The sequence below is a fragment of the Lagopus muta genome, chromosome 5, assembly GCF_023343835.1.
Source record: "Lagopus muta isolate bLagMut1 chromosome 5, bLagMut1 primary, whole genome shotgun sequence".
Lineage (NCBI taxonomy): Eukaryota > Metazoa > Chordata > Aves > Galliformes > Phasianidae > Lagopus > Lagopus muta.
The window spans coordinates 54,704,324-54,719,331 of record NC_064437.1 but is presented as its reverse complement, the minus strand read 5'-3'; the positions used below and the strand labels follow the sequence as shown (position 1 = coordinate 54,719,331).

The 15,008-nt window shown below is 41.8% G+C and overlaps 2 protein-coding genes across 2 annotated transcripts in view; one reads left to right on the top strand and one right to left on the bottom strand.

Annotated features, from left to right (window-relative positions):
- Positions 1-682: 682 nt before the first annotated feature.
- On the bottom strand, positions 683-8,077 carry GSTO1 (glutathione S-transferase omega 1). The gene is made up of 6 exons (XM_048946600.1): positions 7,949-8,077; positions 7,763-7,871; positions 6,596-6,818; positions 5,278-5,370; positions 3,182-3,288; positions 683-1,180 (listed from the first exon to the last, which is right to left on the bottom strand). The coding sequence occupies exons 1-6, from the start codon at positions 7,980-7,982 to the stop codon at positions 1,027-1,029; spliced, it is 720 nt and encodes a 239-aa protein (XP_048802557.1). The 5' UTR covers positions 7,983-8,077; the 3' UTR covers positions 683-1,026.
- Positions 8,078-9,691: 1,614 nt separating this feature from the next.
- CFAP43 (cilia and flagella associated protein 43) overlaps positions 9,692-15,008 on the top strand; it is a 44,007-nt gene continuing 38,690 nt past the window's right edge. Inside the window, exons 1-3 of the mRNA XM_048947182.1 lie at positions 9,692-9,798; positions 11,585-11,838; positions 12,643-12,739. Of these exons, the coding sequence (XP_048803139.1) occupies positions 9,692-9,798; positions 11,585-11,838; positions 12,643-12,739 (458 nt within the window). The remainder of the gene's footprint in view (positions 9,799-11,584; positions 11,839-12,642; positions 12,740-15,008) is intronic.

Genomic DNA, 15,008 nt, shown 5'->3' with positions numbered 1-15,008 from the left:
GCATTCCTCAAGGTCACAAACTCCACCAAGGTATGGTCACTACAGCCCAGGCTGTCTCTAATTTTAAGCTCTCTAATGCTCTCCTCTGCAGCACTGGTGAGCTCCAGGCCTAGTAAGGCTTCACATCAGGTTGGTCCATCTAATACTTGGACCAGGAAGTTATCCTCAGACTCCAAAAATCTCCTGGATTGTTTGCCACCCACCGTGCCACTATCCCAGCAGATATCCAGCTGGTTGAAATCCCCCATCAGGAGAAGAGTCTGTGAGTACAACACCTCTTGCAGTTGAAGCAAGAAGGCCTCATCAACAGGCTACCCCTGATCAGGTGGCTTGTAGGAGACCCCAATCACCAAATGTCCTTCACTAGACCAATCCTTAATTTTAACCCATAAACTCTCAACCAGATTATGGCTGTTTCCTCAAACAGCTCTTCACAATCCATTCACTCACTAACTTAGATGGTAACTCCCCTTCCCCTCCTCCCCTGCCTGTCCCTTCTGAAGAGCCTGTAGCCATCAATCACAGCACTCCAGTCATAAGATTCATTCCACCATGTTTCCATGATAGCACTTAAGTCATACTTTTCCAGTTACACCACAGTTTAACTCCTCCTGTTTGTTTTTTTTGACAGTACCTCACTTCCCTCTGCACAAAAAAATGCTTATAAAGGGGAAGAAATAACTGCACTTAAAACATTTGCTTTTATTTTCAAGCATTACAACTTTTACCCAAGTAAGAGAGTCAGCTCAAGAACCACCCAAAAGAAATACCTGCAAATAGGCTACAGATGACAGGTCACCTCTGAGTAAAGCCACTATTTTCTTTCACATAGAATACACAGTCAGCAATGGCTGTCTGCCTCCTCCTCCTCCTAACAGGAAAGAGGTTTTGCTCTTTCCAGCATAGATGCACCCAAACATTAAGTAACGCAACCAGACAAGACCCCACATCAAATAACACTAGATCCTCAAAGCTCACACTGAAGAGAGGCACTGATACTTCAGCAAACATGTGTCCACTGACATCTCAAAGCCCATAATCACACGCTTCTGGACTGTTCTTGAAATAGAGCTGGTGGAAAACTTTGAGTGTTTGTGGGTCAGTGATCGTATCTTTGACAGCTGGGTCCTTCTTCATGGCCTCCATCCAGCATTGGAGTTTTGGAGTATGAGTCAAAGCACTATGGAAAAAAGAAAGAGTCTGAATAACACAAGCAGGAAATAAGGAGGGCTTCGAGGAAGGAAAGCAGCTTTAGAAGTTCTGTTTTACTACTGGTTTTGCTTTCCCTCACAGTGTAACATTCAGCTCAGAGCAAGTGACAAGTATGTAACAGGTCATAGAAGATAGATTGGCATTTGGAAAGCAAGACAGTTCTTTCAGAGTTTGATCACTCTGCAAAGCTGACAAAGAGGAAGAACAATTATTGTGCAAGATATCAATAAGTTTCTTGTGTTATTCCTACTACAGAAGACCCTATTCATATCTCTAATCTGCTCTGAGCTGAGGACAGACACTTGCACACACCTCTGCCTCCCTCTTGAGCACTCAGTGGCAATTCTTTAACGAACAACCCTTCACAACTCACAAGCTTCTCTCCTCTCTAGAAGACTGAGAAGACTTAGTCTGCAACCCAGCAGCTCAAAATGCAGACAGTCTATTGAGGAAACAAGATACAGCCAACAAAATCCACAAATCCACTTGAACACACTTAAGTAGTACATGACAAACTGAAAGCTTAACAGTGCAAACTTTTTTTGTTCTCTCCTGGTACGCTGACTTGAGGTATTCTGCATTCCAATTTCCAAATCCCAAGTTTAGTTAATGTACAGTTTTCCTAGGTGGCTCTTAACTCTTATTCAGAAAGCGTCTTAACACACAATGGTCCAGATACTTGACATTCAAGCACCTTGGTAATTCTAGGCCTCTGGTCCTGCATAGCTTGTAACATTTCCCCTCCCAATGAAGGATCACACAGAAAACAAAGCAGAGCAGCAGCCCATAACAAAGTCCTCATCTTACAATAGTTTTAATTCATTTGCAGGATTCCTTGCATCTTCCTCAATCTTCTAGAACAATTTAGTCACCAAGATGCATCAGTTCTATACTCATTCTCCTTGTTCCAGATGGGATAGAATTAGTTTTCTTCCTAGCTGGTATGGTGCTGTACTTCAGGTTCAGATTTTGATGTTTCAGTTGTTATGTAGCAGTGCTTACACTAAGGACCTTTCAGCTTCTTATACTGTCCTGACAGCAAAGAGACTGGGAGCAGGACAGAAGCAGGAGAGCAGACCCAGACCAAAGTGGCCAAAGGGACATTCCTCACCATATGACAGTATGCTGAGCAATAAAACAGGAGAATTGGCCAGGAGGGCCACTGCTGCTCAAGGACTGGCTGGGCATTGGTTGGTGAGAGGCAAGCAATTGTTTTGTGCATCACTTGCTGTTTATTCTTTCGCTGTTGTTTTTCTTTCCCTTTTTAATTTCTTATTAAACTGTCTTTGTGTCAACACATGAATTCTTGCACTTCACAATTTTCTTCCCCACCTCCCTGAGCAAGTGTCTGCATGGTGTTTAGCTCTCCACCACATTAAAACAACACATTTTTTCATTTTATCACCCATGTCCTCATACAAGCTGACTCTTTGGCCCAGCGTTAAACCAGCTATAAAGCAGTTCTCCTCTGACGCCAGTTTCCTACATTACGTATTAAAAAGAAATCTATTACAAAAGGGACTGATCTTCTACCTATAGTAAGACAGGACACATTTTGTTCTTCACAGAACAAGTCTCCTTTCTCAGCCCAGGATTTCTGAAGAGGAGATATTCCATTTCAATCCTAAGGTTTTCAATTAGCAAATTCAAACCTCAGCTTGTATGCCTGTAATGTCTTCCAATAAAGGTCAGTTTCTTCTATCTTGTACAAATGGAAATAAAGTCCTGTATTTTAACCACTACTTCCAGATCTGACAATTTTAGGAAAACAGATCTGGTGAAAGGAAGCATTTATTCATAAGATCCCTACCCTGGTTTAGGATGTTTACCCTGCCCCAAAACTGTAAGGAAGCTCACAGTTTCTTCAGCCAAACTTGAAAGCAGCCCTTTGCTGCAGCATATATTCAAATACACAAAAAATATACAGCAGCACTTTGGTAACATGCTAGAAGCCAGACAAGGTACTCACTCCTTCAGCTGGAATGCTTCCAGGCGTTCAAACCAGGGCCAGATCATGTAGTCAATCAGGGAGCTGGAGTCCCCACCATAAAACACAGTGTTGCGCTGAGAGAGAATCTGTGAGGGACAAGAGATAACAATTATCCTCAGAAAGAAGACTTCAGTAACTAAAAGCCACCATGAGGTGGAATGCAGGCATCCTGAAGCAATCTGACAGGAAATAATGCATGTACAGCACATTTCCCTTATGCATGCAATGTATGGGGAGTCAGAACTGGCAAGCAATGCAACTGTGATAGCAAATTTAACTACTTCATACGCTGTCAGTCCACTTCTTCTCCAGAGCTGGTTCAAAAACTGCCACAAAAATATTAATCATTAGGGATCTATAAATTCCTTTTTTTTCCTGCAGAAGCTATCTCACAGAATTTGTTATTTAGTGATTTCTGACCTGTAAATAAGCTGCAATGGCTGAGATGAATTAAATATGCACAAACATTTCTAGAACAACAAAGTCAGGTAAACACAACATTCAGCTAAAGTAGAAGACAGTTTTAGCAGGGACTCCTTTACCCATGGCACTTGAGTCCAGATGGTGTCAGGAAAAATCTTCCTAACATCATATCTAGAACTGGATTTGATTTCAGGCACAGGAGGAACAGGAAATATAACATCCACATGAAACAGAAAGAGACCTCCACAGCTCAGCACATACAGCAGCAGGACCACAAAAAAAAAAGGATATTTGCAGCACATTCTCCTTATTATACTTAATGCTTCTGTTATGTTTCAAGTGCCATAGTGATCCAAGCTTAACACTTTCAGGACTTTCCAGACCCAAGCTTGCTTTTTAGAAGACTAGTCCCTGTTTTTAGGGGCTTTGGCATTTTTAAGATGGAATTCCTATGGCATTTAGGGCATCATACAGCTTGCCCCTCAGTCTCCATAATTTAACAGAAACTTTAAAGCTGTCCCTCCAAAAAACTCCTAATGCTGTTTAAATCACCAGGTGTCTAACAGAATGCTACCTGACAGTAGCACAGTTCCAGAGATAGAAACATAGCTCCCTCTATCGGGTAGCAGTAACACAATGCAGTAATGTTTAAAAACGTGCCTTCTTGATTATTGCTCTACGCAGCACTGCTTAGTAGTACCTATAAACACTGGCATGTTATCAACACTGTTTTTCTCCCAAAACCAAAACACAGCATCATATCAGGCACTCTGAAGAAAAAAAAAAAAAAAACAATTCCAGCTGAAACTAAGACAATATATATTACAGTGGACTGAGCAATGTTAGCTCAGCTCTGCCCCTGCCATCCTCAGTCAACCTACAGCTATAGAATTCATCAGAGTACATTAGAGACACAAAAGGAGTAACAAGTACTTCACAGAAATAAAGTAGGAGGAAGCTTCATTTCTTATTATTGTTCTATGGGTTTGTATTTCAGGACAGAGAAATGCACTTTGTTTCTCCCAAGAACTGAAGTATCAGCTGCACTACTCAAACATCAGCCTGACAGACAGATGAGAAAACTGAATGAAAGCAATTTTACTTTGGCTGCTTAAGGGAGCAGGGAAACAATGCATAAGAAAGTACTGGAAAGCTTTTGCAAGCTTTGCACCAGAAGAGACATGCTGAAGCATCAGTTCTTGCTCAAGCCAAACAAGCATTAGCTGTGACTGTTAAAAATGTACAAGGAATGGATCTGTGATAAGGACAAGTCGAGCAGCTCTTTAGGCTATCCAAGAACCACTACTGACACTAAATAAGGATTGTGAAGTTCCTAACACAAAAAAGCCACCTGATACTTCCTGGAGCTCAGCTGAAGTCACACTACACCACTGTAGCAGAACATAGCCCAGGGCTGGATTTCTGCAAAGGACAGATTACACTCAGTGGGATGTTGTTCATCCCAGGCCAAGGGGAATAAATTGAAAGACTGTCCACTGCTATAGCTATCACATGAATGAGAAGAGATTTAGCTCTAAATGCCAAAGCACGAGAGGGGAAAACAAACAAACAAAAAAAGCATAACAAAAAGCAGGGTTGTAGGTAAGAACAGCACAACTGCCAGGCTGCTTGCTATCATGAAATGCTCTTACCTCATCAAATTTGCCAAACTTTCCAGCTAATTCTGCTATCAGCGCTGTGAGATCGCCTCCTTCTTTGAGTGCCTTGGAAATTACAGCTGTTATCTGTAAAAAGGAGAAAGCTTTCAAAATACCTTTTGCAATAATGCAAAAAAAATCACTTGGAGCTTAAGATGCTGAGATAGTTTGAAAAAGCTAAAGTCCATGAATAAAATTATTTTATACTTCAGAAAAGGGAGTTAAAGAAAGATCAAATGCAAGTAATGGATTCTAGTCTTGCAGTAAGAGAACAATGAAAAGAGGAGCATGTTTCCAGTTGGCCCACATCCAGTAAAGTGGTACAGTGCAAAGCAATATTCTTTTCCTGGGTACACGCTCCTGAAAACCAAATGCACTTTAGTTATCAACATTAAGGGTACTTTTAAGAGAAAAATAGTAGCCCAAGATATGCAGGCTTCTACAGGCCTACACATTTTCTAATTTTATAATTGCTAGAGAAATTAGTACACAGTACAGAATGCTGCCCTTTACTTATATTCTTCAAAGTTCGTATATTTTTAAGATCTTGTTCATACAACTAACATTCACAGCTCATTTCTTGCAGATGCTCTACCTGTAGAGCTTTTCCCATTACACCTTTTCAGAAAGGCCTGATGTAAACAAATTCCCCCTCCCTATGGCCTTTTATATTTCTCCTTCATTCACATTTCTCTTTACATCTTCCATGGCTCTTCCTCTTCTGCTTCATACCCAAGCTGTCTTATTTTGTTTTATAGACCCTTCAAATGTACATGCTTGTACTATATACATACAGAGCATAGGAAGCTTACTTCCAGTCAGCCACAAAGCCAGCCTCCACCCCATACTGAAAGCCAAAGCCATCCTCCTTATGCTAGTCCAGCTATCTCCTGGCCTTGGTTGAAGGCTCCTTCAGTCAGGCACTCTTCACATTCCACATTTATACAGCTCTAGTACCTCCTACAGGGAAACTTATTAACATACAGCAACTGTTACTGCCTAGATTCCAAGCATCCAGCTAGTTGGGCCCATTAATGTTTCCTCTATTGTAGGATGCTCAGAATCATGCCTCAGACATACATATCTTAACCAGCTTAGCTATCTTCCTGAATCCATGCCCTTACGTTAATTCTGGATACAATTCAGATGCACAGTGACTTAATAGTAAGAAACTCCAGATTTCTCCGGTTATTTAAATGGTTCCCCTACACACATGACCTCTCAAGTGATGAAAGCAGCATTGGCAATACAGCTACAGATTTTGAAGCTCTAATAAATTAAAAAGCACAATCCCACCATGATCACACAGTACCTTTGAGAAGTCTTCCAGAAGCATCTTCTGAAAGGCTCGCTCATATGGGTCTGAAGGCATCAGCTTTCTCCCTGGAAATGCTTCATCCAAATACTCACAAGTGATTGGGGACTCATAGATTATCTGGCCCTTGCTGGTCTCCAGAATAGGAACCAGCCCAGAAGGGTTCTTCTCAAAAATCCAGTCTGGTTTGTTCTTCAAATTGATGTTAATTACTTCATGCCTAAAAGAATGAAGGAAACAAGACCCAAAGAGGTTCATCTCCATTGCAGTCTACACCACATACAGTCATAACACTTCAATAGTTACAGTACTTCAGAAGCTGAATCCTCATTCTCTTGCTCCCCCTTGTCTTCCCTGAAATTCTTTCTGGGATTAACCACTTGACACTTACAAATACTGCCAGAAAGCACTTCTTTTCACAGAGAAAAACTGTGCTGACTAACAGTGACTTAGCTATTAAGGTAATACAACACAAAAACAGGCTTTGACCATCAGCCCTACCAGTCATGCTAATAACAAAGGTCAACCTTAATACGCAGCACATGCTTATCATATGATAACTCAGGGACATTCAAAGAGGAACTTGATTGCAAGTAAGCCATAGCTGAATTCAGATCCACTTTAATCTAACTTTACATCAAAGTTCAAATCACAACAACATTCAGACTACTAACCTTCAATCCCTATGGCTTTGCATAGGAAAGACACACAGAATAAAAGCCAAATAGACACTGAATTAAAAAAATATATACTGAAATTTGTCTATTAGCAAAGTGTAAGTTACTTTCCAGCAGGACTCCCAGAAAATTCCCAGTAAACCCAAAGATTTACTAAACAAAGCTAAACATTCAAAGTAAACAGATGTCCACCAAAAGGTACTTACCACCTCCAGTTAGCAATAAAAGAGATTCCCAGATCATTACACTAGAACAAGTTTCTTAGAGAGATAAGATTCCATAGAAACATGGCACTTTACCTGTTTAAAAAGGTCACTTAGTGCTACATGTTATAAGCGGCAGCATAACTACACACTGACTATTGCTACCCCTTAGCATCTCTGCCACAGCTTACACGGAAAGCAAACAGCACACTGTCAGGCAACAGTCACGCTTATTCAGAACAGGGTAAAATGCTGTGACTGCCAACTGGGGAAAAAAGCCTCACCTGATGCCCTTTGCACGGAGAACGAGGCGCGTCCTCTGGGCGAAGGGGCAGAAGCGCATACTGTACAGCCGGATCACCCCCTCGGGCACCGGCCCCGGCACCGCGCTGCCTGAAGAAAGAACGGAGCCGACCGTTACAGCTGCGATCCGCGCCTCGGCACGAGCCGCCCGCCCAGCTGGTACTTACCCTTGCCCACGCTGCGAGAATGATCGCCTGCCATGCCGCCACACCGCACCGCAACGCGCTAACTGTGCGCCGCACCGCAACGCGCGGCACTTAAAGACGCCGCCGGCCCCGCCCCGCCTTTGGATGGGCGGGAACCGCGGCCGCGCAACCCGTGCTTCCAACCGAGCCGAGGAGCTCGGCCGAGGTGCGAGGATTCGCATTCCTCTGAACGTCTTTCACAAGCTACCTAAGCTGACTGACGAGCCCCGAAGTAAAATGCCTCCATTCCAGAGGCTCCCCAGAGCTGTGCCTTACGTGGAAATGGCATTTCATAGGCAGCAGCTCCAGCTGAGGGGAGGGACAGCCCCCGCCATCCTGCTGGTGGGCAAATCTGTCACAAATCCGTCTGGGCTGGCAGAGAACGTGGAATTTCCTGAGACTCATTAGAGGATTCACGTTCCCGCAGCGGGGAAGCAGGTGACTTTTACTTTGGTCTTGTCATACAAGATCAACATTTCTGATGCAAGCCCTCCTGCAGGCAAACACTGCCATGGCCGCACACCTGCCAGCACTACCTGCTGGGAAAGAAGAAAGTGATTTTTTGTTGAGTCATTGCTGTTTGGTTATGCAACTAATAAGCAATGCAACAGTGGAAGGGTGTGGTAATTTCCTGCACAGCAAACGCCCTTTATCAACAAAATAATTTCTCCCACCCCTGAGAGAACTGTGTGAGGGATCACAACCTACTGTTAGTATGGTTTCAGCAATATTTTGGGTCGTTAAAAAGAGGTTGGAATTTCTTATAGCCATTAAAGACTCCATCAGTCTGATAAACTGTGACCCAGAGAAAGGAAGGTTGAAACCCAAATGTTGCAAGGGCTGCCTGCTGCAATAGGCAGATGCCATGGAGCCAGGGTGTGAGTGCATGCTGCCATAGCACAGAGAAGCAATAGCAAAAGTAAGAAGCTGTAACGTCTGCTTAGGAAAGGGAAACATGAGCTTCTAGTGCTAACTGCTTAAAAAGTACTTGGAGATTCCTACTGTGCTGCAGCACTATAAACTGTAAACGTGCAGATAAATGTCGTAACTGTCCTTCCTCCTCTTTCCAGCTGACATTCGCTCCTCAGCCTTCAAAGCTCCAGCATCACTATCTCAGCAACCCAGGAAGAGCTGAGGTGTGGTGTGTGTGAGGGTGAGGGTGTATGCTATGCAGGAGGTGTACCACTATGCAGGAGAAGTGAAGTCACAGGGAAACAGGTACACCTCACCATGAGAAAGGCAGCATGCCATTGGAACAAGAGTAGCAATGGCATACCTGGGGCAGGGTGGCCAGGGCAATGAACCTGCAGCCTTTTCCCCAAGGCTGACTCAGATAGATCTGCAGCCACGATTACTGGGTTAAGAAACTCAGGGCAGACGGAATTCTCACAGGTCAGCAATAGAGATAATAGATAATTGCCCAGATCAAAGGTAGAATTACCCTTGGGTCAGGAAGAAGAGCTTGTCGTGGTCCAGAGAGGTCTTTTAATTACATGATAATTAAGATCACAAAGAGCAGAACTGCACACCCTTGTATACAAGCTGCATTGCTGTAAGTGAGCTGGTCCTTTAAATCCTCCCCACTCATACTCTCGCGCGCGCTCGTTGGTTGGTTGGTTGCTGCAGGTGCGCGAGCCAATCAGCTATCTGCTTTCATCTTGGTGCGAGGAGCCGTTTCAGCTAATAGCAGCAGCCGTTCTTGTTTCTAGGAGACAATGTAACAAGATGGCGGCCGCCAGTGAGGAGAGGCGCCAGGGTAGCCCGCAGCGCGGCGCCGAGGCCCTGGGGGGCCGCCGCTGCTCCTCGCCTGAGGAGACCACACTGGAAGTGAGGTGGGGGCCGGCCGGCCGGCACAGTCCATGCCTCTTGCGTCTCACAGCCGAACCCGTCGGCCTCGGCAGGGCGCGTCATGTCTTCTCTCTTGGCCCCAGTCCCTCGTGCTCTAAATTAGCCCAGTGTGGTTGTCGGACAGGAGTGCAGATAAAGGAGGGGTGCTGCTGTGTTCTAGGTCTGTGTTAGTGTGGCGGGTAGAAGGAAGAGAGAGGGAAAGAAGCGTTGAATAATTGGAACTCAGCTCTTGGTGGATTTGCATTAACCTTGGGTTTTGCCTACCTCCTATAGCAAAGAGATTCTGAAAGGAGTATAGGAGTAAGCAGCTCTGACTAGGTTTAAGTTAGAGCCCAATGAGATAATAAGTGAGGCATAACTTGTCTATTCCTGTGTTCCTGTTCTGGCACCTGGTACTGTGAGCCCATACGCTTTGGTCCTGTTTGTGGCTGCTTCCTTTTCCTGTTTTACCCAAATCACATCAACCTCTGACCTTTCCAGAGGTTGCTCTGTACCTCCTATATCACACCATTGTTTCCTGCCATAGCTCTTAATGTTTCTTTTATTTTCAGTCCTCAGTCCTCTCAGCAGTGTAAACTTGAATGAATTTTTCGTAGTAATCTAGGATGCTTAGGCAGGTTTTTTTTTGTGATTTTTTTTTTTTTTTTTCTTCCACATAATGGAAGAGATACTTAAGCTTCCTTATCTGGTAAAGTATTTTAGCTGTTTGATCACATTCTATAGCTAGGATGAGACTACCATAATTAGTAGAACTTCAGCTTTAATATATGGTAACTGTCAAGTCTCAGCCTGAATAGCCACTGATTGAGCACCTGGGGAAAGGACCTGGTCAGCCCTGGGAGAAGCAGAGGTGAAGGCAATTCAGCTGTGTGACCAGAAGGGGTGGAGCCTGGCTCCAACTCTCTTAGACCTTGTTTAAGGGCTGACTGCTAGCGGTGTAGGCTCTTTGGTAGGAGATCCCTCATTTGTGGGGTTTTCCCTGTGAGTTTAGGTCTTCAGAGACAGGTGAGTGCTTTCCCTTTTTCTCTGGAGCACCTTTTTATCCTGCTTGTCCCTTTGTCATTACATCTCCTATATTGCTGTTCCACCATACTGCTCTTTCTGATTGTTATGCTTAAGTGTTCTGATACTTACAGAGTAAAATAATGTCAGCTGAAACATGCTGTTCTATTTCATGAAAAAATCTTGTGTGAAGTTAGTGTTTGTGTAAAAGGGGCAGGAAAAATGCTCATCAGCTGATATGTCTGTGTTTTGTTGCCATGGTATTCAGTTCATTAGTAAGGATAAAAAGTCAATGTGTTACTATCCTCTCTGCCTACATTTATTCTTCCTGTATATAGCAGAAGAGGCAAAGACCTCTTTCAGCCTAATGCTATTATCCGGAAGATGATAAAAGGTAGGAAGAAATTAGAAGGGATGGTACTACAGTGGTGTTGTACATAGAGGATGGTAGTATGCTGGGTAAACGTTGCTATGTTTCTATCAAACTAATACGTGGCTCAGTTAGATGTCTTAACTGAGAGCTAAATGCAAGTTCCTGTGATAAGGGGATGCTGATGTTGATTATCCATGTACTTTCTCAAAGGTAGAAACTTCTGCAGATAGTTAAGAATTTGCTGACAGTGCAGTTTTGTAAGGTGACTGCTCTTCAGTGATTTGCTTTAGTCCCTGTATAGTACAAGCCTGTTTTACATTCCCTTTTCAGGGTTTTTTTTTTTTTTTTTGAGAAATGTATGTATGTAACTGTTCTAACACTTACTTTTTCTTAAGCTGGGTTCAGGGATTCTCAAACAAGAACTTTGGCTTTATCAACAATCAAACTGTCTGCTACTCCTGTGGCAATTACATCCTCTTCTTGGACATTAAAACAAAGAAGACAACAGCACTGCAGTGTCGGACTGGCCAGGTGGGAGCCTTTGCAGTGAACCCCAACCATGGAGTGCTGGCCTTTTCAGATCGGAAGCTGAATCCTGTCATATATATCTACAGTTTTCCAGAGCTGAATAAACTGACAGAGTTAAAAGGTAGTGGTGTAGTAACTGTCCTTGTCACCATTTCATTAAAACGAAACTTTAAGCAGCCTGTTTCTGAGGGTATTTTGTTTCTGTAAGGCTTGAGAAACTGTGACAGGAAACTTTCTAACGATAAGAAGTGCAGGAAGTAATGTAAGGCATTTTCTGCTGTGCTGTTTTTTTTGTGAGACTCAAGCTAGGCAGGCATATGACAATACAAAATTGAGGTGTTATGAGGAGAAAGCAAATTGAATGAATTTGAATTAATTACAGGAAGGAGTTGTCTGAATAACAAAGAGAAATCATATTGTGCTAGGCTTCCAGGCAGACTGCTGAGGTGGTCTGACATGGAGGCATCTGAGTTGTGAATTATGGTTCTTGTGGTTCAAGTCAGGAGCCTGTGATCTAATGTATGTTTCTTCCTGTTCCGTGTCATTGCCCTCCTTAGTTAATTTGCTTACCGTCTCCATGGTTCAGTTTCCCTGCCACTTAAGTGAGGATCATAATGCTTCCTTGCCTCATGTAGATGAATGAAATTAATTGCAAAGGATTGCCTGTTAATTGGGGAAAAAAAGCGCTTTGCAATTCAATATATTAGTGAAACAAATGGGAAAAAAAATCCACAACAGTGACGTTTTCTGAGTACTTATATGGTCTAATCAAAACAATCTTGTGAAAGCAAAGGAATCACAGTGATAAAGAATATCTTTGGAGAGGTGAAGTGGATATAAAAAAAACTGACAGGAGAACTTCAACTCTTACACTATACAGTGAAGTCTGCAGTAATTAGAAATTATGTCTTTTTTTTTGTTTTAGGTCACATTCAATTGGACTACACCTTACTTGCATTTAGTTTCTTGGGTCCATATCTAGCCAGTTACTCTTCATTTCCAGACTTTGTTCTTTCAGTATGGTAAGAATAAAATAACCATCTAATATCACTTGCATTTAATAATGCTTTTGTATGTGTGTTCTCTTAGCATAAATTAAAGTAACAAATTTGAAAGATAAACTTTCATCTTTTTTTTTTTTTTTTTCCTGATGATCACTGTTTGCAAACTTCTGCCACGTTTGCTGTTTTTTCTAGTGCTAGTAGTTCATGGCCAGAATGACTGTTACTTTGCCATAACTGTCCTCTGGCTTCTTAAAAATGTTGTATTTTTGAGTCCTTATGAAGTCTGTAGCACCAGCTAATTATCTGTTCTTCCTTGCTAACTGTGGAAAGAAAGTAGCCAGTTAAAAATTGGAAAAGAATTCTAAAGCTGATTTCTGCTTTTTGTCCCATTCAGTGTTCTTGATTACTTGTAATTACCTAGTTCTGTCTTATTGTGCTCAGTGATTACACAATCTTGCATCACTGGGTTAGATCATTAGTCTTATTGTTGCCATGTAGAGAAATATGGTATGGTTGAGAAACAGAAAGTATTTGTTTGGTTTTTTTTTTTAATTGTTCTGTAAACTGTTGCCTCCATGGCCAGCAAGCTTCCACCTACCATTTAGTTTGGGCATTTCTTCAAAACAAATGGAGAGAGTAGAGTAGGAAGAAGTCAATTAAACACAAATAAGAAATACTCTGTGTAATATCAATGCAATGATGACCTTTTCATTTCTTGTACAACAACTAGAGAAAAAGCAGAAATTCCTATAACTTCAGAATGTTAATTAACAGCTGTAGGTGCTACTACTGATACCTTCTCATCCCTTACAACCAATAATGTTTGCTGTGAGCTCTGTTCATACAGTGTACATCTGGAAAGTTGTCTGTTTATTTCACAGTAGAAACCAAGAGAGACTGCCCTGAAGAGCCTGCATGCTGGTCACCCACAGAAATAGTGTATATGGATCAGTGCGTTCACTGTATGCACTTAAACAAAAATTCACTATCTTGAAAGACTACTTGAGATTGCCCCCAAAATGGAAACATTTTGAAGCTTTTAAATGGTTTAAAATAGGGCATTTCCCAAGACCAACGTCAACATTTTTGAGTGAGTGCAAATTTTACTCTCAGCACCTAATTGTCATAAGAGAACCATCCTCAGTGCCAGTCAGAAAGAATTTAGTGGCAAAATAGAATGGCTTTGCAGTCTTAAACTTAGAGCTTATAGTAACTTGAACAGAGTTGTATGAATTTGCTATGTGATCAGGACACTTTTGCAGATAGGTTGTGTTGTGCATTCGTCACAGGTATTTGTGCAGATGAAAGAAGTCACTGTTTAGCATCATCAGTGTGATTGCAATATCATGATTATGCAACTCATGTATTTTAAGCATATAGTTCAGAATAAGAAGTATAAGATATGCTTTGACAGTTAACAGTCTCAAAACAGGGAAAGCTTATGGATAACAAAAGCAGCTGCAGCCTTTTGTGTGTGATTTTATCTCTAGATCTTTTTTCTTTCCTGGTTGAAGAAGAGGCTCCATGCCAGATTCTTTTTCATGTGCTATGCTTTTTTTGGATCTTAATAAATTATCTGCTCTAAGAACATTGGCACTATCTGCTAGATATGAGATGAAAGCTCTCTGAAGATGTCAGTATGCCCTTCTGTTTCTGTTACAGTCAGAGTTTCAACTTCTCTCTTTTTGTAGAGATAATGAGTTAGTGCTTATGTGTGGAAACTACTAATTTTAATCATTGTCTTTGCATGCTAATCAGTATCTAAGAGGAAATTTCTTACAAACCAAAACAAGAGGATTATACTAAATCCATTTACAGCATTATGCATTATGGTTTTCTTCATCTCAGCAGTAATGACAAATACAAAAGCTATGAATGTCACTTCGATTAACAGTCAGATATGTTGCCTGAGATAATAAGAAACAATTTTAATGATTTTCTTCAAATTATTCTAATCAATTCTTGGACAGCACCTAAAAATGCAAATGAAGTTGAGAACTAATCTGGATAATGGAGGAATATGCAAATTAGAACATGAGACTATAAAGTAGGCTACAGTAGACAAAAGAAAAGGCAATGGAAAGAATATTCCCAGGGTAGCACCAGCTAACATGTAACATCCCACAATTCTGCACTGTTTTCTTCTCTGGTTAGTTAATGCTGCTGTGTGGCACTCACAGTACAAATGGGATGCAACCTAAATAATTCAGTTATATAATCAAGGGCTGACTGAGTTTTCTAATTGCAAGAATTGTAATACCTTCCAACTGCAGCATTATAATAATTA

Bases quoted from the DNA above. Each gene is read 5' to 3' on its own strand.
- GSTO1 (XM_048946600.1), bottom strand. From the start codon at position 7,982: ATGGCAGGCGATCATTCTCGCAGCGTGGGCAAGG. The intron at 7,872-7,948 runs GTAAGTACCAGC...TTCTTTCTTCAG, and splicing joins TTCTCGCAGCGTGGGCAAGG to GCAGCGCGGTGCCGGGGCCG. The intron at 6,819-7,762 runs GTGAGGCTTTTT...TCATTCTTTTAG, and splicing joins CTCCGTGCAAAGGGCATCAG to GCATGAAGTAATTAACATCA.